The following is a 24030-nucleotide window of genomic DNA, read 5'->3' on the forward strand; positions in this document are numbered from 1 at the left end:
TGATGTAATACAGGGGGCGGGGCTGTGACTTCCTCTCTATACACATGATATACAGGGGGTGGGGCTGTGACTACCTCTCTATACATATGATATACAGGGGCGGGGCTGTGACTACCTCTCTATACACAATCACAGGATGGTTGGACACAGCATTGCCTCCAGCTATATGGGTTCGGCTCCAGTATTTTCAGAGGCTGAAGTTGCAGAGGAACTTGCCCGTTTAAAGCTGAATAAGGCGATGGGTCCAGATGGGATCCATCCCAGGGTTCTTAAAGAACTCAAATCTGTGATTGCTGCCCCCCTGACAGATCTGTATAACCAATCCCTGCTAACAGGAGATGTCCCGGATGATTGGAGAACAGCCAATGTTATACCAATCCACAAGAAGGGGAATAGAGAAGAGCCCAGTAACTACAGGCCAGTGAGCCTGACATCTGTAGTAGTGAAAATGATGGAAACTCTTTTAAAAAAGAAGATAATGGATCACCTAAGAATCAACAATTTGATAGATCCAAACCAGCATGGCTTTACTGAGGGCCGATCATGTCAGACTAATCTCATTGATTTCTTTGATTATGCCACAAAAGTGCTGGATGAAGGTGGTGCTGTGGATATCGCCTATCTGGACTTCAGCAAAGCCGCAGATACAGGTGCCCATAAAGAGCTGATAGAGAAGTTGGAGAAAACTGGTCTAAATCCCTGGATAGTTCAGTGGATTTGTGGTTGGCTGAAGGATAGATATCAGAGGGTTGTTGTTAATGGTGAATATTCCGAGCAGAGACTGGTTACAAGTGGTGTGCCTCAAGGGTCTGTTCTGGGTCCTATTCTTTTTAATATGTTTGTAAGTGACATAGGAGAAGGGTTGGTAGGTAAGGATAGTGACATAGGAGAAGGTTTGGTAGGTAAGGATAGTGACATAGGAGAAGGGTTGGTAGGTAAGGATAGTGACATAGGAGAAGGTTTGGTAGGTAAAGTTTGTCTGTTGCTGACGACACAAAAGTGTGCAATAGGGTGGATATTCCTGGAGGTGTCAGTAATATGGAAAATGATTTAGCTTTGCTAGATAAGTGGTCCAAACAGTGGAAATTGAAGTTCAACGTTTCCAAATGTAAAATAATGCACTTGGGGAGGAGGAATCCTCTATCCCAGAATCACATCGGCAGTACTGTGTTGAAAAAGACTTCAGAAGAGAAGGATTTAGGGGTAGTGATATCTGACAGCCTTAAAATGAGTCACCAGTGCAACCAGGCGGTGGGGAAAGCAAATCGTATGCTGGGGTGTACATATATATATATATATATATAATGGTATGCTGGGGTGTATATATATATAATGGTATGCTGGGGTGTATATATATATATAATGGTATGCTGGGCTGTATATATATAATGGTATGCTGGGGTGTATATATATATATATATATATATATATATATATATATATATATATATATATATATATAATGGTATGCTGGGGTGTATATATATACTATGGTATGCTGGGGTGTATATATATATATATAATGGTATGCTGGGGTGTATAGCTAGAGGTATAACCAGTAGGAAGAGAGAGATTGTGATCCCGCTGTATGGAGCTCTGGTGAGGCCACATCTGTATACTGTGTCCAGTTCTGGGGACCTCACCTAAAAAAGGGCATTGATAATATAGAACGGGTCCAGAGACGGCTACAAAAATGGTGGAGGGTGTGAGGCATAAACCATATCAGGAAAGACTTAAAGATTTGAATCTGTATAGTCTGGAGGAAAGGGGGGACATGATTGAAACCTTTAAGTATGTTAAGGGACTAAATAAGGTTCAAGAGGGAAATGTTTTTAGTAAAAAAACTGAGCTCAAGAACAAGAGGAGACAGTGAGAGGTTGGTTGGGGGAAAGATCAGAAGCAATGTAAGAAAATATTTTTTTTACTGAAAGAGTAGTAGATACCTGGAATAAACTTCCAGCAGAGGTGGTTGGTAAATCTACAATAACAGAATTTAAATACGCCTGGGATAGACATATATCTATCCTAAGATAATAAGAAAGAAAATACTAAAAGGGCAGACTAGATGGAGCCAGTGGTCTTTTTCTGCCGACAATCTTATATGTTTCTATGATATACAGGGGGCGGGGCTGTGAACCTCTCTATACACATGATATTCAGGGGGCGGGGCTGTGTGTACCTCTCTATACACATGATATTCAGGGGGCGGGGCTGTGACTACCTCTCTATACACATGATATTCAGGGGGTGGGGCTGTGACTACCTCTCTATTCACATATGTAATAAAAGGTGTGTGGGTCTCATGTCTGATCACATCATTATATCAGTAATGTCATCCAGGGGGCGGGGCTGTGACTACCTCTCATGTTAGCAGTAATAGATGAGTAGATGTCCCTGTAGTATAAGGTATGAGGTTGGTGATTTACTGAATGGTTTATATTTAGTCTTATGATTTATTTTTAACCAGTAAATCCCCGGAGGGATATGGTATATATATAAGTATGTGCTCCCCTCCTCTCGGCTTCTGGCTGTTCTTAGTTTGCAGCTGAACACAACCTGAGGGATTTGGGATTATTTTTAGCCTTACATTCTCCGTCTCCAGATCTGCAGCACATTGCTCTGTACCTTCACCTCCTGATATATGTAGTGAGATGGTCTACAGACGCAGATGACCTGGGGTGAGGGATGATGGGAGTGATGGTATGTGTAGTGAGACGGTCTGCAGCTGCAGATGACCTGGGGTCAGAGATGATGGGAGAAATGGTATATGTAGTGAGATGGTCTGCAGACGCCGATGACCTGAGGTCGGGGATGATGGGAGTGACAGTATATATAATGAGACGGTCTGCAGAGGCAGTTGACCTGGGGTCAGGGATGATGGGAGTGATGGTATATGTAGTGAGATGGTCTGCAGACGCCGATGACCTGAGGTCAGGGATGATGGGAGTGACGGTATATATAATGAGACGGTCTGCAGAGGCAGTTGACCTGGAGTCAGGGATGATGGGAGTGATGGTATATGTAGTGAGAAGTTCTTCAGATGCAGGTGACCTGGGGTCAGGGATGATGGGAGTGATGGTATATGTAGTGAGACGGTCTGCAGACGCAGGTGACCTGGGGTCAGGGATGATGGGAGTGATGGTATATGTAGTGAAATGGCCTGCAGATGCAGATGACCTGGGGTCAGGGATGATGGGAGTGATGGTATATGAAGTGAGACGGTCTGCAGATAACCTGGGGTCAGGGATGATGGGAGTGATGGTATATGTAGTGAGATGGTCTGCAGACGCCGATGACCTGAGGTCAGGGATGATGGGAATGACGGTATATATAATGAGACGGTCTGCAGAGGCAGTTGACCTGGGGTCAGGGATGATGGGAGTGATGGTATATGTTGGTGCCATGTTATACAGTCAGATGTGTGGAGCTTTTGGCCGTGCTCTGGTCCTGGCTTCGAGGACTGTTCTTTGCTTGGTTGTCCAGGACATCATTCCGTTGGGTTGTTGTCCTCGGTCATTGTCAGTGGTTTCGGTTATTGTCGCTCGCCGTCCTGTCTGCGCCATTAGGTAAATTTCCTGAGAATGGCGCTCTGGGGAGCTGAGAGGAATGAGCCATTACACAGCCGGCTGTGCGCTGCACACATGACTGCAGCCGCCAGGGTCTGCTGAGCCACCAGCACACCCATCATCCACATCTACTATCCCATACAGATCGATAGGAGGATCTTCTGTATAGGGGTCTATAGGGAAGTGTTGAAAGCGCATGCATGCTCTGCTCAACCAGGTGCGCATGTGTGTGGAGAGGTCAGGAGAAATACTGACACATGTACTGTGTATGGTCGGCTGTGAGCACAAGGATGGGAGGTGCTGATCTTTCTTCCCCCTACAGACACAACGGACTCTCCCAACAGAACACTGCAGGGACTGCATTAGGGACATCAACACGGTACAGGCAGTGACATCATCACAGAGCAGGCAGTGACATCATCACAGTGCAGGAAGTGACATCATCACAGTGCAGGCAGTGACATCATCACAGTGCAGGCAGTGACATCATCACAGTGCAGGCAGTGACATCACCACATTGCAGGCAGTGACATCATCACAGTGCAGGCAGTGACATGATCACAGTGCAGGCAGTGACATCATCACAGTGAAGGCAGTGACATCATCACAGTGCAGGCAGTGACGTCATCACAGTGCAGGAAGTGACATCACCACAGTGCAGGCAATGACATCATCACAGTGCAGTCAGTGACATCATCACAGTGCAGTTAGTGACATCATCACAGTGCAGGCAGTGACATCACCACATTGCAGGCAGTGACATCATCACAGTGAAGGCAGTGACATCATCACAGTGCAGGCAGTGACATCATCACAGTGAAGGCAGTGACATCATCACAGTGCAGGCAGTGACATCATCATAGTGAAGGCAGTGACATGATCACAGTGCAGGCAGTGACATGATCACAGTGCAGGCAGTGACGTAATCACAGTTCAGGCAGTGACGTCATCACAGTGCAGGCAGTGACATCATCACAATGCAGGCAGTGACATCACCACATTGCAGGCAGTGACATCATCACAGTTCAGGCAGTGACGTCATCACAGTGCAGGCAGTGACATCATCACATTGCAGGCAGTGACATTATCACAGTGCAGGCAGTGACATCATCACATTGCAGGCAGTGACATCACCACAGTGCAGGAAGTGCCATCATCACAGTGCAGTCAGTGACATCATCACAGTGCAGGCAGTGACATCATCACAGTGCAGGAAGTGACATCATTACGGTGCTGGTGTTGGTTGTAGCGCCCCCTGTAGTTGGCGCCAATCACTGCTAATGATAGTGATATGATGTGCCAGGAGTTTGGGGCTGATTTCTCTCTCTTTTGCTCTCCGCAGGGTTGGACGACTGTTTGCAGCAATATATCAAAAATTTTGAGAGGGAAAAGATCAACGGGGAACAATTACTGCACATCACCCACCAGGAGCTGGAGGAGCTGGGCGTCACCCGCATCGGGCACCAGGAACTCATTCTGGAGGCAGTAGACCTGCTCTGTGCCCTGGTAAGCTAACAAACCCAGCATGATGGGGGTCGTAGTGTTAGGTATAGTCTAATAGAATTGTAGTCATGTCCATTTATCAGGTGGTGCTGGGAGTTGTAGTGTTTTATGGTCATGTCTGGTGGCAAGGGCATGCTGGGAATTGTAGTGTCCTATGTAAAGGATATAATAAAATTAGATAGTGGTCCTGTCTAATGGTCAGATCATGTTGGGAGTTGTAGTATTCTATGTATAGAGCATAACAGAATTGTATTGTAGTCATGTCTAATGGTCAGATCATGTTGGGGGTTGTAGTGTTCTTAGTATAGAGTTTAATAGAATTATATTATGGTCATATCCAGTGGTCGGTCTATGTTGGGGGTTATAGTGTTCTAGTTATAGAGTGAAATGGAATTGTATTATTATGTCCTGTAGTGGGGTCATATTGGGGGTACGCTATTTAAAGAGTATTGGGGTAATTTACTGTGGTCCTGTCATGTTGGGGGTTGTAGTACCCTGTATATATAGTATAGTAGTATTGCATTATGGTCTTGTCTATTGGTCACATTGGGGGTAGTAGTATTCTATATATAAAGTAACGTAGTAATGCATTGTGGTCTTGTCATGTTGGGGGTTGTAGTGCCCTGTAGAGTATAGGAGTATTGTCTTACCAATTGGTCATCTTGGGGGTTGTAGTGCAATGTGTATAGAGTATAGTAGTAGTATTGTATTATGGTCCAATCCATTGGTTACGTTGGGGGTTGTAGTGTTCTATGTACAGTATAGTATCGCATACGGTCTTGTCATGTTGGGGGTTGTAGTGAGCTGTCTATAGAGTATAGTAGTATTGTATTATGGTCTCATCCATTGGTCATGTTAGGGGTTGTAGTGCCCTGTGTATAGAGTATGGTAGTATTGTATTATGGTCTTATCCATTGGTCACATTGGGGGTTGTAGTTCCCTATAGAGTATAGTAGTATTGTATTATGGTCTCATCCATTGGTCATGTTGGGGGTTGTAGTTCCCTATAGAGTATAGTAGTATTGTATTATGGTCTCATCCATTGGTCATGTTGGGGGTTGTAGTTCCCTATAGAGTATAGTAGTATTGTATTATAGTCTCATCCATTGGTCATACTGGGGGTTGTAGTTCCCTGTGTATATAGTAGTATTGTATTATGGTCTCATCCATTAGTTATACTGGGGGTTGTAGTTCCCTATAGAGTATAGTAGTATGGTATTATGGTCTCATCCATTAGTTATGTTGGGGGTTGTAGTGCCCGGTGTATATAGTAGTATTGTATTATGGTCTCATCCATTAGTTATGTTGGGGGTTGTAGTGCTCGGTGTATATAGTAGTATTGTATTATGGTCTCATCCATTAGTTATTTTGGGGGTTGTAGTGCCCGGTGTATATAGTAGTATTGTATTATGGTCTCATCCATTGGTCACGTTGGGGGTTGTAGTTCCCTATAGAGTATAGTAGTATTGTATTATGGTCTCATCCATTAGTTATGTTGGGGGTTGTAGTTCCCTGTGTATATAGTAGTATTGTATTATGGTCTCATCCATTAGTTATGCTGGGGGTTGTAGTTCCCTATAGAGTATAGTAGTATTGTATTATAGTCTCATCCATTAGTTATGTTGGGGGTTGTAGTTCCCTATAGAGTATAGTAGTATTGTATTATGGTCTCATCCATTAGTTATGCCGGGGGTTGTAGTTCCCTGTGTATATAGTAGTATTGTATTATGGTCTCATCCATTAGTTATACTGGGGGTTGTAGTTCCCTATAGAGTATAGTAGTATTGTATTATGGTCTCATCCATTAGTTATGTTGGGGGTTGTAGTGCCCGGTGTATATAGTAGTATTGTATTATAGTCTCATCCATTAGTTATGTTGGGGGTTGTAGTTCCCTATAGAGTATAGTAGTATTGTATTATGGTCTCATCCATTAGTTATGTTGGGGGTTGTAGTGCCCGGTGTATATAGTAGTATTGTATTATGGTCTCATCCATTAGTTATGCTGGAGGTTGTAGTGTGCTATGTATAGATAATGGTAGTATTGTATTATGGTCTCATTCATTGGTCATGCTGGGGGTTGTAGTTCCCTGTGTACAGAGGACATTGTACATCAGATGCTCTGTGTTCTCCTCCTCCTCCGGACACAATATATAACAATGTCATTAGCGCACATAGTATTTGCCTCTTACACGCCAAGGTCTTTCAGGACGAGACATGTATCTTGTGCTCTGCTATTTATAGCCGGCTGCGCTTGCAGTTTTATTTATAGGATAATATTAGACATGTAATTTAGCTGCGTCTCGGTCAGTCAGCGACTATGAGCATCACACGCAGGAAGTGAAGCCGATCAGCTTCTCCTCTACAATCCGGGGCAGAGGTGGAAACGATCAGCAAATGACTGTAATCCCAGGACAGACGGGACTGCAGCATCCTGCGGAATAATGAGGGGCTGTATATGGCGGATACAAGGTGATAACAGGGAGCAAATCACAGACCTCCGGAGCTGAACTCCACCGGTCACTTGTCAATCATAGAGGAAAGGACAGAGCGGAGGATGGGAAATGCCTCCGCCAAAACATGTTTCCCCCTGACAGTGCACCGTGTGGTCAGAAGTGGTGTTACATGTTACCATTGTCAATGCTCTTAGCATAGAACAGCACACCACATGGTCAGGAGTGGTATTACATGTTACCATTATCAATGCTCTTAGCATAGAACAGCACACCACATGGTCAGGAGTGGTATTACATGTTACCATTATCAATGCTCTTAGCATAGAACAGCGCACCACATGGTCAAGAGTGGTATTGCAAGTTACAATTATCAATGCATTTAGCATAGAGCAGCGCACCACGTGGTCAGGAGTAACCTAACCTTGCCACCATCCTTCTCCCCCACCCAGGAGCAGGTTCCCTTATTCGGTAAGTAGGTCAGTCCAGTTGGTACACTCATTTCTTCAGTAGTTTACCCAATTATGGTGGTTTCCTCTAGTAGGTAGGCAACTCTTTTAGGTAGTATCGCCTTGTGGGTAGGTCTCTGTAAGTAGCTTTCACTTTGTAGGTAGCATCTCTTTGTATGCAGCATCCCCTTGTAGGTAGCTCCCAGTGTAGGTAGTTCCCCTGTAAGTATTATCCCCCTGTAGGTAAATCCCCTGTAAGTATTATCCCCCTGTAGGTAGTATCCCCATGTAGGTAGTACCTCCTTGTAGGTTATTTTCCTGTAGGTAGCGTGGTGTCCCACCACGGGTGTTAATAGTTTGAACGCTCCTCGCAAAAGCCTTGTACTGTAACAAACAATGTGGTAATGAAGGTGTATATTTGAGTTTTACCACAAGAGGTCACTGTCTGTATATTTGTAACTGTTGCACAGCTGTGGTCATGTAGGGGTTATTGTTTTGTTTGTGATCTGCACACCAATGAGAGTTACTTTTCTCTTCTACCTATCTCTATCCTCCTTTCTTCTCGCACTCGCTTCTCCACCACTCACAGGAGCTGTTACATACCCCCAGTAGGAAGTTGTCACATGGGGAGAGGAAGTGTAGACCCACACTTAGTCAGTTCTTTTCTGTTTCTCAGTGGAGCAATACACAAAGATCTGGCATTCCTGCTGAGTTAGCATTTCCGGATAGACCAGCTGAATATCTTAAACACAGTGCAGGACAGTATTCTAAAGTAAAGTAACTCATCCACATAGAGTATGTAGGTTCTTGGATGCTTTGCTCTATCTCGCAACACAGGTAACACTGTGACACACTCGGACACTTTGCTCAACTCAGGAAACTAGGATTCGGGCTTGTGTCACCCTGATAGGATGGGTACCCCGACACTGCAGGGCAAAGGGTGGTATAGCAACAAAGGTCAAAACACGGGCACAAGTATTCTTCCTCTTTCAAGAATTCTCTTCAAGTCTTGGGACTTGGGACTCTCACAACCTGCTCCTCTCCACTACTCTGGACTCTCTCCATTCTTCTCAGCACAAAACCAAGTCCGCACTGCTACTCTAGTTCCCCTGTAGGCATTATCCCTATATAGGTAGCATCTCCTTGTAGGTAGTATCCACTTGTAGGTAGCTTTCCCTACTGGCAATTTCCCTTGTAGGTAGTATTCCCTTGTAGCCTTGTAGCATTATCCCGATGTAGATAGCATCTCCTTGTAGGTTCTATCTCCTTGTAGGTAGTTCCCCTTGTAGGTAATTCCCCCTGTAGCTAGTATCCCCCTGTAAATAGTTCCCCTTGTAAGTAGTTCCCCTTGTAGATAATTCCCCCTGTAGCTAGTATCCCCCTGTAAATAGTTCCCCTTGTAAGTAGTTCCCCTTGTAGGTAATTACCCCTGTAGCTAGTATCCCCCTGTAAATAGTTCCCCTTGTAGGTTGTTCCCCTTGTAGGTAGTATCGCCCTGTACAGGGGCGTAGCTAATGTCTCTTGGGCCCTGGTGCAAGAGGTCAACTTGGGCCCCCCCCCCTTTCCTCGATGCTATTGGTGTGTCTATCTATCTATCTATCTATCTATCTATCTATCTATATCAAGGCTGATATTACCAATAACACCAGTATATAGGAAATATTATCACCATAAATATTACCGCCATACTGTTACTAACCAAATCCTGTATACTGAGGCCAATTATACCAGTATACAAGGGGGAAATATTACCACCACAACCACTACCATCACCACCATATTGTTACTGACCAAATTCGGTATACTAAATCCAATAAAACACAGTACCAGATAACAAGTAACAAATAACACCACAACATACTGACTACCACCGCCACATACTGACTAACACCACCGCTGCTACTGACTAATACCACCACATACTAACACCACCATTGCTACTGACTAATACCACCACATACTGACTAACACCACCGCTGCTACTGACTGATACCACCACATACTAACACCACTGCTGCTACTAATACGACCACATACTGACTAACACCACCACTGCTACTGAATAAAATCCACTGTACACAGATCACTATCACCTCATTCAGTCATACCTAGGCTGACCAAGCTCTACACAGGTTCTGTACTCCATACACATCACAGTGCAGTTGTATCAAGTGACTCACAGGGGACGTCTTCTCTGATCAGTTTTTCCCTTTTCATCTTCTTCTGCCCTGGGCCGTTATGAGAACTTCTCCAAGCCACAAATCCTCAGAATCTGCCAGACAGACATATTAGTCTTCTCACACTGACACCATCCTCATCTCTCTACAAACTGCACATCTGTATTGGCCCCTTTACGCCCTCATTTAGTGGGTAGGCTGACTCTATGTGACCCCCCCCCTCCTTATAGTATATGCCCCTCTCTGTGCATGCCCTATTGTATACACCCCCTGTATAGTCCCCCTTATAGATGGCCTCCAATGTTTCCCCCTTATAGATAGCCCCCCTGTGTTGTCCCTGTTATAGATGCCTCCCATGTTAGCCCCCTTATAGATGCCCTTTTATCCCCCTTATAGATGCCCCCTGTGTGCTGTTCTCCTCACTTATCTGTATGTTATTCAGATGTTTTATAACTGCATTGTTTACATTCATTCCTTGTTGTATTCATTACATGTATTCTTGTTGTGCTGCCATCTGCTGGCCAAGAGTTTAGACTCCCCTCCATTTTCACATTTTTTGGTTTGTCCCTTAGTGGGTGTGTCTTATAGCCCAGTCTCCACGTCACTTCCTGTAGCAGGCATTCTTCATCCTGCTTCTGACTGGAGAAGTAGTGCTTGCTTGGGCTTATCAGAGTCATAATCTTCTGACCAGAAATTACAAGTGTCAGCAAGGTATCTTCTAGGAAAGCAGCAACAGCCCAATATAACTACTATACCGCATCTGTGACTAAGCTGTATGTGACATTATTAAACTACGTTCTGCTCAATTTCCTACTCTACCTGACGCTTATTCTGGTTCCTGTCTGCCTCATATGCTGGAATACAAGGTAGGAATCTCCAGTCAGGCCCACTAGTCAGATAAACCTTCACTCGCCGCATGTGGGGACAGAACAGTCAGAAGATTCACTTAAAAAGCCCAAAATCACAGCTAGAAATTGCCTGTAACCCAGACCAGTCAGAGGTCTCCATAGCAACAAGCACATGGTCAGCTAATCTGAGACAGCACGTCCAGACAGGCCTCAGGACAAGCACAGTGTGTGTCTGCTGTATTCTACACCTGCATAGAAGTCTTCCACAAAGCACCCCAAGCTGTTTCTCATATCTTACATGAACCTTTCACCACTCAGTAGAAGAACAGTTTTGTGTGTGAAGCTCCCTCAGACCATACCCCTCCTAAGAGACTTGCTGCATACTACCTCCCGTTGGTCTGGCCACCCAGACTTGAAAACCCCACAAATCACTCAAATAACGCTGGGAATCATATCGGGGTGTCCTAAAGAAGCTGTGCTGCGATTTTCAGACCCCAATTCCAAAGTTAATTTTCTTAAAGAGACAGTACACTTTAAATCAAAATGGCCAAAAAGCATCCCGAGCAAATCCCCAGTGATAAAACACAGCATGGACAAGCTGATAGTGATGATTTGGAACAGCAGGAAGCAGGACTCACACTTCCAACAGACCAAGTTGTCCGACCAAGACGCTCTCTCAAACCGACACTAAAAGTAATTGAAAATTATCATACTGCTAAAAATGAGCTCCGTGATGACCTGGAAGAGAGATGGAAACGAGTTACCTCCCTCATGGCAAGTTTTCAATCCTTCAAGGGTGACGCCGAGAGTCAACAAGATGCTGTTGCACGGCTGAATACAGAGCATGAAAGATATAAGAGACTGTTTGCAAAGTATATCACCTTCTTAAAAGCCTCTAATATCGATGAAGCCTTAACAGAGCTGATCAAGGCAGAATCATCAGAAATAGAAAGAGACACCATGGTGCAGAATGCTAAAGATAAAGCGGAGCTCCGTATCTCTCATCTACAAGAGACTAGATCGCACAGATCAAATTCATCTAAACGTTCATCACGGTCATACAGATCCTCGTGCTCAAGAAGCTCAGTCCTGAGTGACAGAATACTAGAGGCCCGCATAGATGCAGAGCAATCCAAAATAAGACGTGCCTTCAGAGGAAAAGAAGTAATGGCAGAGGCTCAGATAAAGATTCTTCAAACAGAGATGGAAGAGGAAATTGCAATGGCCGAAGCTAAGGCTAAAAAAGAGAGTGCAGAAGCAGAGGCTCAGATAAAGATCCTTCAAACAGAGATGGAAGAGGAAGTTGCAATGGCCGAAGCTAAGGCTAAAAAAGAGAGTGCAGAAGCAGAGGCTCAGATAAAGATCCTTCAAACAGAGATGGAAGAGGAAATTGCATTGGCCAAAGTAAAAGTACTTGAGCAAGCAATGAGCCAAGGTCTCGATCCAGTTTGCTTGCCACAAGAAACAGACAATCCTGTCGATCGCACCAATGACTATGTGCTGAATCAGTTACCTGCAGCCCCCCCTATTTCTAGCACCATTCAAGCTGACAACACTGAAATCTCCAAGTCAGCTCTACCTGCAGCTACGGTGCCACCTATAGCACCCGCACAAACTGATGATCATTACCCAGATGTGCCTTCTCAAGGACAACTATCACAGGAAGATGGTTACCGAGTGTTTTCTGGCGTAGTCGCACAGAACAAGCAGCGGTCGTCAGAACTTATAGAGGCTAAACCACAGCTCAACCCTGCAGCAACATCATTCTACCCTGGAACATCTCACCCTTTCACGCCAACCAACCCATACGCCCAAGGGGTACAACGAGTTGACACGGCAACAAGAAGTGAGAAAACAGATATATCTGAGTTCGCAAGGTACATGGTTAGCAGGGAGCTGATCAACACCAGTCTCTCCAAATTTGACGACCGCGCAGAGAGCTACAGAGCCTGGAAAGCAACCTTCAAAGCTGCCATCGCCAACCTCAACCTTACCGCAGAGCAGGAGCTTGATCTCATGGTCAAATGGCTGGGCCCTGGCTCTACAAATCGCATCAAGAGCTTAAGGACTGTCTATGTGGGACAAGCTGAAGCAGGTCTTGCCGCTGCCTGGCAGAGACTTGAACGTACCTTTGGCAGTGCCGAAGCAATAGAGAAAGCCCTATTCAAGAGACTGCAGAACATCCCAAAGATTAATCTGAAGGAAGTCCACAAGCTTCAGGACTTAAGCGATCTGCTCATGGAACTGGAACTTGCTAAAAGAGATCCTCGTCTATCTGGACTATGCTATCTGGATACCGCCCATGGGGTAAACCCAATCGTCACAAAGCTGCCATACAGTTTGCAGGAGAAGTGGGCAACATCAGTCTCAAGATATAAGAGAGCACATGATGTCACCTTTCCACCATTCATCCACTTCTGCAGGTTCATCGACGAACAGGCCCAGATGAGGAATGACCCCAGTCTTGACTTCCTGGAGCTCAACACTCCAGCTGCATCATCATCAAGGTATGAAGGTGCCACACAGAAACACAGAGACTTTAAGAGCTGTGCGAGTGTTAGAAAGACTAACCTGCCACCACCTGCAGCATCCACGGGTAAACACCAAACTAACTCATCAAGAGACAAGTCCTTTAATCGTGAATGTCCCATTCATAAAAAACCTCACTCACTAAATAAATGCAGAGGCTTCAGGTCCAAACCCATACAGGAACGCAAGAAAATCCTCACTGAGCTAGGAGTATGTTTCAGATGCTGCGCCTCATTGGAGCATATGGCTAAGGACTGTAAATCTGCCATTAAGTGTGAGGAGTGTCACAGCGACAGACATGTCACGGTTATGCACCTAACCCCACCCACCAGCGATTCATCGGCTGCAATTACCAGTATTCCCACTACAAGCCATGGCGGGGAGCCTCAGGATCGTGCTAACTCTACCACTGATGTTTCCTGTTCATGCTCGGAGGTATGTGGGGAGAGCCAAAGGGACAAATGTTGTGCCAGAATATGTCTGATCAAGGTTTACCCAGAAGGACAACCAAAAAAGGCTCTAAAAATGTATGCAATCATTGATGACCAGAGCAACCGGTCCCTAGCCGGACCTAAATTCTTTGAAGCCTTTGGGATCGAGGGACCTACAAAACCCTATACCTTAAACACCTGCTCAGGCAGCATAGAGACTTGTGGCAGAAGAGCACAAGGATTTATCGCTTCTCCCATCAATGGAGACACAGAGATACCCTTACCTACACTGATTGAATGCGACCAAATACCTGATCACAGGGATGAGATTCCTACCCCAGAAGCTGCATTTCACCAACCACACCTAAGGCACCTGACCAGTGTTATCCCACCCTTGGATATGGACGCTGAAATTCTACTCCTGCTTGGCAGAGACAATCTAAGGGTACACAAAGTGCGTCAGCAGTGTAACGGTCCTGACTATGCCCCATACGCCCAGAGACTGGACTTAGGATGGGTAATCATTGGAAATGTATGCTTGGATCAATCAGGAATTGACTCCTTTAAGACTTACGTGCACAGGGACGGACGCACATCTTGCATCAAGCCGTGCCCTCATCACTATAAAGTCAAGGAGAAACCTCCAGACCTCATACAGCTGCCTGACGTCATTCCCTCCCCCTATGCTGACAACTTGGGGAGATCAGTGTTCCTCACAACGAAGGATGACGATAAAGTAGCCTTGTCAGTAGAGGACAGAGACTTTGTGAAGATTATGGACAGTGAATTCTCTAAGGAGGAAACCAATCACTGGGTTTCTCCACTACCGTTCAAAGCTTCCAGGGTAAGACTCCCAAACAACCGGGAACAAGCTTTGCAAAGATTTAACTCTCTTCAGCGTTCCCTAAACAGCAAGCCTGAAATGAGAGAACACGTTGTCACGTTTATGGAAAGAATATTCCGGAACAACCATGCAGAACCAGCTCCATCCTTGAAGAAGAACGAGGAGTGCTGGTACTTACCTTCATTCGGAGTATACCATCCCAGAAAACCTAATCAAATTAGGGTTGTATTTGACTCAAGCGCCAAACATCAAGGTGTGTCTCTTAATGACGTCCTTCTCACAGGTCCCAATCTGACAAATAACCTTGTCGGAGTCTTGATGAGGTTCAGAAAAGAGCCTGTTGCCATCACCGCTGATATTGAACAGATGTTCCACTGCTTCATAGTCAGAGAGGACCACAGGAACTTCCTCAGATTTCTGTGGTACAAGGACAACGACACCACCGAGGAGATGATGGAGTACCGCATGAGAGTACATGTATTTGGGAACAGCCCTTCACCTGCTGTAGCGACTTATGGCCTTCGCAGAACCGCCAAAGAGGGAGAGTCCCAGTATGGAAAGGATGCCAGAGACTTTGTAGAAAAGGACTTCTACGTAGATGATGGACTCAAATCATTACCTACTGAAGAAGAGGCAATTGATTTACTTAAAAGGACTCAAAACATGCTGTACCAAGCCAAACTACGGCTACACAAAATCACTTCAAACAGTCTGGCTGTCATGAGAGCCTTCGAGTCAGATGATCATGCTCCTGGATTCAAGGACATAAACCTGGGTCAAGACGATCCACCAGTGCAAAGAAGCTTAGGCCTGAGGTGGGATCTGTCCGCCGACTCCTTTGGCTTTCAAGTAAGTCGTGCAGACAAACCCTTTACAAAACGTGGTGTCCTGTCAGTTGTGAACAGCCTATACGATCCACTGGGATTTGTAGCGCCCATTATCATACAAGGTAAATCCCTACTGAGACAGCTTTCTGAAACCATCAAGGATTGGGATGCCCCCCTTCCTTCTGATAAGGAGCAAAAGTGGGAAGCCTGGAAGCAATCTTTGTATGCCTTGGATCAGATCCACATCCCAAGATGCTATGTCAAAGCCTCACTTACTGCCAGCAAGGGGAAAGAACTGAATATTAGCACCAAGCCCATCCAAGATCAGCTGGCAGAGAAGGGTTGCACCTGGATTTTCAATCCTCCTTATAGTTCCCACATGGGAGGCGCCTGGGAAAGGATGATCGGGATCTCACGCAGCATCTTGAACTCTATGCTTATGGATGTGAATTCTTCAAGACTCATACATGAGACTCTGGTTACTCTTCTCGCTGAGGTTTCCGCCATCATCAACTCAAGACCCCTTGTTCCAGTATCAATGGATCCTGAAGCACCAGCTATACTGACTCCAGCTACTCTTCTCACCCAGAAAACTGGGAATCAACTGACGCCAAGTAGAGAGTACACTCATGGAAACATCTACCAAAAACAGTGGAAACGTGTACAACACTTAGCGGATTACTTCTGGAACAGATGGCGAAAGGAGTATCTTGTGATTCTTCAAGGAAGAAGAAAATGGCAACACCAGAAACCAAACTTGAAAAAAGGAGACCTCATATTGATGAAGGAACAACAAACCGAAAGGATGGACTGGCCTATGGGACTAGTTACAAAAGTTCTTCCCAGCAAGGATGGCAAGATCCGGAAGGTGGAGTTGAAGATCTCCAGGAAGGGTGAGACCAAAACGTTTGCAAGGCCTATCAACGAACTGATCCTGATATTGCCTGTTGAGGATGTTCCTGGCGGATGAACAGGACTGAACTTTCCTTTAAAGAACTTTATTCCTCAGTTATGAAACAGGATTATCTCACTGTTTATATTGCATATTAACATGTTTTGTTTCAGGTTCTGCACTATATTTCATAGAAATGAGTTTATAGTGAAATCCCCCTAAGGGAATTTCAGACGGGGAGTGTGCTGTTCTCCTCACTTATCTGTATGTTATTCAGATGTTTTATAACTGCATTGTTTACATTCATTCCTTGTTGTATTCATTACATGTATTCTTGTTGTGCTGCCATCTGCTGGCCAAGAGTTTAGACTCCCCTCCATTTTCACATTTTTTGGTTTGTCCCTTAGTGGGTGTGTCTTATAGCCCAGTCTCCACGTCACTTCCTGTAGCAGGCATTCTTCATCCTGCTTCTGACTGGAGAAGTAGTGCTTGCTTGGGCTTATCAGAGTCATAATCTTCTGACCAGAAATTACAAGTGTCAGCAAGGTATCTTCTAGGAAAGCAGCAACAGCCCAATATAACTACTATACCGCATCTGTGACTAAGCTGTATGTGACGTTATTAAACTACGTTCTGCTCAATTTCCTACTCTACCTGACGCTTATTCTGGTTCCTGTCTGCCTCATATGCTGGAATACAAGGTAGGAATCTCCAGTCAGGCCCACTAGTCAGATAAACCTTCACTCGCCGCATGTGGGGACAGAACACCCTGTGATATCCTCCTTATAGATGGCCCCTCTGTGATATCCCCCTTTTAGATGCCCCCCCATGTTATCCCCTCATAGATGCCCCCTATGATATTCCCCTCATAGATGCCCCCCATGATATCCCCTCATAGATGCCCCCATGTATCCCTCTCATAGATGCCATGTTTACCCCTCATAGATGCCCCTATGTATCCCCCTCATAGAGGCTCCCCATGATATCCCCTCATAGATGCCCCATGTATCCCCCTCATAGATGCTCCCCATGATATCCCCTCATAGATGCCCCCATGTATCCCCCTCATAGATGCCCCTATGTATCCCCCTCATAGATGCCCCTATGTATCCCCCTCATAGATGCTTACCATGATATTCCCTCATAGATGCCCCCATGTATCCCCCTCATAGATGCCATGTATCCCCCTCATAGATGCTCGCCATGATATCCCCTCATAGATGCCCCCATGTATCCCCCTATAGATGCCCCCATGTATCCCCCTCATAGATGCCCCCCCATGATATCCCCCTCATAGTTGCCCCTATGTATCCCCCCACAACTCACCTGACAACTCGCTCCCTCGTCGTGGCTCCCGGCTCACCCGCGGCTCCCCGGCTATTTCCTGTCCCCAGCAGCAGACGAACCAGGGCGCTCTGTGTGCGCCGGGGCTGTTACTTCCGGCACAGGGAGCTCACTTGTGCTGTGCTGTTGGGGATGCGGTCAGCCGGGGGCCAGACTGGACTGCCTCTTGTGATCGCACGCTAAACACTGCTTGTGGTCACAAGAGGGAGTGGGGCAGTGCAGTGGCAAGGGGGGCAGAGGAGGCCGGGGGCGCAGGGGGGGGGCAGAGGAGGCCGGGGGCGCGGGGGGGGGGGGGGCAGAGGAGGCCGGGGGCGCAGGGGGGGGCAGAGGAGGCCGGGGGCGCAGAGGCCGGGGGCGCGCGGGGGGGGGGGGGGGGGGGTGGTCAGAGGAGGCCGGGGGCTCTTCTCCTACTCACCACTAATGCTGCACAATTCTGCAAACGGCCAAGGCTAAGAATACTGACTTGTCCTTGTGGAGAGGAAGACGAGGCTCATGGGGGGGACAAGCTGTGTGAACGCCATCACATTACACAGGAGACCTCATACCGGCATCATGTGCTGTATACTGGGGTATATACTGTATACTGAGCAATGAACGGGGAGGAATGAATGATGGATGAGTCTTCACTATAGTCCAGGGTTGAGGGAATGTAGTTTTGCTACAGCTGGAGGGCGGAAGCCTCCCCATCACTTCTGGAGTCCCTGGTGGTGACACAATGGCGCTCCATAGGGCAGACTGCTATGCAGGCTATATAAGTGCACCCCCCCATTTATAGTCTGGTCATACTCTATATAATCCTGATCCAGTAAGAATAATGCAGCTGAATACCGAGCCGTCCTTATAGATGAATAAGGGAAAGGTTCACAGCCTGATGTTCCCTGTGAAATCCTTCATAAATTCTTTATATCGTAAAAGCAGTTTTGACAAGAAACACAAGTGACGGGTTCAGGACAACCGCGACTACATCACACAGGACAGAAGGGCTGGAGACCGATCCCTCCATCCCTGTCACGTAACACAGTGCCCAACGTAGGATATTTATCTCAGTGACTGCACTAGCAGAAGAGTGAGTGCAGCTCTGAAGTATACCACAGGATGTAACTCAGGATCAGTAATGTAATGTATGTACACAGTGACCTCACCAGCAGAATAGTGAGTGCAGCTCTGAAGTATAATACAGGATGTAACTCAGGATCAGTAATGCAATGTATGTACACAGTGACCTCACCAGCAGAATAGTGAGTGCAGCTCTGAAGTATAATACAAGATGTAACTCAGGATAAGTAATGTAATATATTTACACAGTGACCCCACCAGCAGAATAGTGAGTGCAGCTCTGAAGTAATACACAATATTACAGGTTGAATAATACAATGTGTGTACATAGAATTATAGCATGTATATTCAGCTATTAACCCACCTTGGTCATTTATGCCTATTGCATTATGAAAAGTAGTCAAACAGGATAAAGTAAGGTACTCCACCTGATAACTCCCATCTCTATGTGTCCTTCAGGTTCCTGCGTATCCTGGGCTCATGTCTGGCCCCATATATTCCTCCCCCACCTGTAATGTGTAGGATTTGCACACATGACCCTGGTTGTGGCCGCATTGTGAGTTACCGCCTGTTCTCTACATCCCCTTTGTCTCAGGAGAAGGGAGCGAGGTGCCGCCGCAGGATGATAATAGTTCTTCCAAGAATTTTCTAGTTACAGTTTAACTGCTGAGAAAATTATGGGTTCTTACTGTAAGTGAAATATGTTGTGAGGGAAAACCAGTAATTGTTCATAACCCAACACATTCTGAACAAGCAGCGACTGAACGTGCTGGAATATCTGCACACCGAGCGTGATGGGATGGTCTCCTACTGTAACACAGATATTATACTTCAGAGCTGTAACCACTATTCTGCTGGTGAGGTCACTGTGTACACACATAACATTACTGATCCTGAGTTATATCTTGTATTATACTCCAGAGCTGCACTCACTATTCTGCTGGTGGGGTCACTGTGTACATACATTACTGATCCTGTATTATACCCCCGAGCTGCACTCACTATTCTGCTGGTGAGGTCACTGTGTACATACATTACTGATCCTGTATTATACCCCCGAGCTGCACTCACTATTCTGCTGGTGAGGTCACTGTGTACATACATTACATTACTGATCCTGAGTTACATTCTGTAATTCTTTTATTAGAAAAATATAAAAATTAACAAACAAGGCATATCTCGCCATAACTTAAACATATCAGTAAATTACATAATTAAATGACATTAAATAACCATTATTACAGTATAAAAGCAAAACAAAATCACCATTAAATTTTTGCCACCAAGCCAGCCCAGCATTAATAGTAACTATTCATACATTAAAAAAAAAAAAGTCAATCCAGACAATTTAAGCCATAAAACGTAAACTACAAAGCCATCCTCGGCTGTAATCTTAAATAAAGAGAAGCCGCCCTGGCTAGAGAAGGAACAAAACCAAAACTCCCAAACCTGGGTTAAAAGTAAATAAACAAAACTATACATATATACATACACATACTGTATATACACACACAAAAAAAAAACAAAAAAAAACAAGCCATCCAGGCGTAACCAAATAAAGCATATAACATATAGTCATATAACCACAGATATTGTAAAAACATAAATCAATAAGGGGGGGGGGGGGACAAAAAAAACAACAAAAAAAAAAAAAAAAAAAAAAAAAACTAACTAACTGGTTACTCCAGCACAACACATAAGCCCGGCTGCCCTGTAAAATTAACACAGAACCTATACAACACTAATAACAGCAAAACAGAACACACAACTCTTATCTATTACCCACGTGCCCCACCACCTACCCTTAGATCCCAGTGTGAGCTCAGTTCATGGAGTCAAAGTTCAGTCCATTTTTAACATCAGCTCCATTCAGTTCTCAGCTGCCCACTGCCCACAGACCCCCCCCCATACCCCCCTCCCAACCTATTCTGTATCCCCTCATATATACAATATATACAATGACTATAATGTCAATAAAGTTCATATGGCTTATTCAGCCATACCCTGCCAACACTTATCACATAACATATATAAACATAAACATAGCACACCATAATAACATAACAATACACAATTATAATAAGGCCCAAGTTCGGTAGCCTGTAAGCCCTTTATACCTACTGCTGACCAGAAAAACAAAACAAAAATCTAAAGTGGCATGCACCAACCCTCCACCGGGATCGAAGGATCGCAGACCGGGTACAAGAAATTTATAAACTATCCCTTACTATCTTACCCTGCTCTCCCCCTACCTCTAACCCTAAGTTTAAACTGACCCTACAAGCTTTCCCTACCGCTGTCCCTACCTAATCTCTCCCTAACCATAATTATTGTCCCTCACCCAGTGGGCTCAGTACCTAGGGCACAGCGAAAGAAAAACCTCTCCACAGGAGAGAAGCCCTACTGGTACCCAGCCTGCCATACTCCAAAGACCTGATCTTCCCGAGGTCACCAGTGATGTTCCTACAGACCTCCACCTCGGAGAGGACTCTACGCTGTGTAGATACTAGACACCGTGCGTTCCACGTGTGGTACCTAACTACTATGCTGACTAAAAATAACGTGCAGCGATCTCGGCCACCCAGGTTCCTGAATACTCCATAAGCCCACTCCGGATAGGTGAGGCTGACTAACTGACTCCAACCTATGGAGGCGCCCACCCTGGTGTAAACCCCTATATTGAAGGGACAATGAAGCAGGAAATGATCCATGCTTTCCAGCGTATTACCACACTCCTCACGGGGACACCCCCGATCATCGGAGCTCCTGCACTTCAAGTTGTCCCTCACATATAGCTTCCCCTGGAAGCAGCGCCAGGCCAAATCCCAAAACTTCTGAGGGATCCGTTTCGAATTTAAAAGACTAAGCCCAACCTCTAGATCCCGACCTGGGCAATCCCTGAGCGCCAAGGGCTTCTGGAAATGGGTCAACAGAACCCTTTGGTCAAGGAATTTCCTCGACTGAGTCCTGATTTCCCACATTCCCAGACCCCATCGGCGTATCATCTTCAGAGTCGGGGTAGCGTAAGCCGGAAGATACCCATGGGGTGTACGAAGGTCCTTCACTCGCCCTCCTGTCTCCCATTCCTGGAAGAAAGGCCGAAACCATTCCCTGCAGGAGAGTACCCACGGAGGAGCCCTCTCTTTCCAGAGGTTTGCGATGTTAGCTTTCAAGAAGGTGTTTACTAAGAACACCACAGGGTTCACCATAGACAAACCCCCAAGTCTCCTCGTACGGTACGTAACCTCTCTCTTGACCAGGTTCAGCCTATTCCCCCATAACAGCTGGAAGAACAGGCTGTAGATCCTAGTATAGGAAGCCTCTGGCAAGATACATACACTGCCCAGGTAGATGAACAAAGGGAGCAGGTACGATTTGATCAGGTGTACCCTTTCCCTGAGGGTCAAAGACCAACCCTTCCACTGGTCCACCTTCTGAGCGGCATTCTGGAGCCTACTATCCCAGTTTTTAGTGGGGTAATCACCCTGACCGAATGTAATGCCTAGGATTTTTGCAGAGTCTTGGGGCCCTGGAAGGGTGTCCGGGAGATCAAACTCGGGATCTCCCCCTCCCAGCCAGAGACTTTCACACTTATCCGGGTTGATGCTGGACCCAGATGCCTCTGAGTAGCGGTCCACCTCCGACATCACCACATCGACCTCCTCTCTCGAGGATACGAAGATAGTGACATCATCAGCGTACGCTACCACTCTCAGGGTGGCTTCTGGCTCCTCCAGGCTCATCCCGACCCCTGCCAATGGTCCACAACCAACCCTCCTAATGAAAGGGTCGATCGCGAACACATACAACAGTGGGCTCAAAGGACAGCCCTGGCGAACACCAGACCCAACCTCAAAAGAGCGGCCAGACCAACCGTTCACCAGCGGGAAACTCTCTGCCCCTGCATACAAGGTCTTAAGCCAATTGACAAAAGTATCTGGTAGGCCATATCTCCGAAGGACAGACCAGAGGTACTTGTGGTTCACCCGATCAAATGCCTTGGCCTGATCCAGGGACAGCAAGTACCCCTTCCAAAGACCCGCACTACTCCGCTCCACTGCCTCCCTGACACTAAGGACAGCACTTAAGGTGCTTCGGCCTGGAACAGAGCAGTGCTGAGCCCCCGAAAGGAGCCGGGGTGCAAACTTCACCAGCCGATTAAACAGTATCTTGGCCAGAATCTTCCTGTCCGTATTGAGAAGAGCTATGGGCCTCCAATTCTCAATACGGCTCGAATCTTTACCCTTTGACAGAAGAATCAGGGCTGACCTCCTCATTGACCTCGGCAGAGTGCCCGAGGAAAGACACTCATTGAAGACCTCGGTCAAGAGGGGAACCAAGAGGTCCCTGAAGGTCTTATACCACTCAGATGTTAAGCCATCTGGACCTGGCGACTTCTTCAGGGCAAGCCCTTCAATCGCCAGTCTAACTTCCTCTTCCCTGATCTCTTCTGCCAAAACATCAAGAGAGGGGTCTACCCCTGGCTCAGGAATGGCTTCAGCCAGGAAACCCGACATCACATCCCGATCTAGATCCTTCCTCCCCAAGAGGTGTGAGTAAAAGGATCTGACGACCTCCAGGATCCCTGATCTGGACCGGTTCAGAGATCCCGTACTATCAACCAGTCCAGTCACGATCTTACTACTCACTGACATCTTACAGTTTCTGTAGGGGTCGGGCGAGCGGTACCTCCCGAAATCCCTCTCAAAAACTAAAGATGCGTGCCTATCATACTGACACCTCATGAGCAAGGCTTTCACTCTGGAGATCTCCTCTCTACTACCTCCAGTCGAGACGAGATGCTCGAGTTTCCTCCTCAGGCCCTGATACACACGATACCTATTCAGGGACCTGAGGCTTGAGAGCTGGCGGAAGAACCTCGCAACCCGCTTCTTGAATATCTCCCACCACTCTGACTTACTACTACATAGGCCCAGTAGAGGTACCTGACTCTGAAGAAAATCCTCAAAGGATTGTCTTACCTCTGCTTCTTCCAGGAGGGACGAATTCAGCCTCCAGTAGCCTCTACCCATCCGGGGGGTCTCTGAAACATTCAGGGAAAACAAAATTAAACAGTGATCGGAGAACTCCACCTCAACCACGGACACTGCGG

The 24030-nt window shown here is 46.2% G+C and overlaps 2 protein-coding genes across 2 annotated transcripts in view; one reads left to right on the plus strand and one right to left on the minus strand.

Moving 5' to 3' along the window:
* POF1B (POF1B actin binding protein) overlaps window positions 1-24030 on the minus strand; it is a 482431-nt gene that overhangs the window by 168653 nt on the left and 289748 nt on the right. The window lies entirely within an intron of this gene.
* LOC138802406 (connector enhancer of kinase suppressor of ras 2-like) overlaps window positions 1-24030 on the plus strand; it is a 185363-nt gene that overhangs the window by 2923 nt on the left and 158410 nt on the right. The window contains exon 2 of the mRNA XM_069985668.1: window positions 4909-5072. Coding sequence (XP_069841769.1) covers window positions 4909-5072 — 164 coding nt within the window. The remainder of the gene's footprint in view (window positions 1-4908; window positions 5073-24030) is intronic.

The sequence above is a fragment of the Dendropsophus ebraccatus genome, chromosome 10, assembly GCF_027789765.1.
Source record: "Dendropsophus ebraccatus isolate aDenEbr1 chromosome 10, aDenEbr1.pat, whole genome shotgun sequence".
NCBI lineage: Eukaryota > Metazoa > Chordata > Amphibia > Anura > Hylidae > Dendropsophus > Dendropsophus ebraccatus.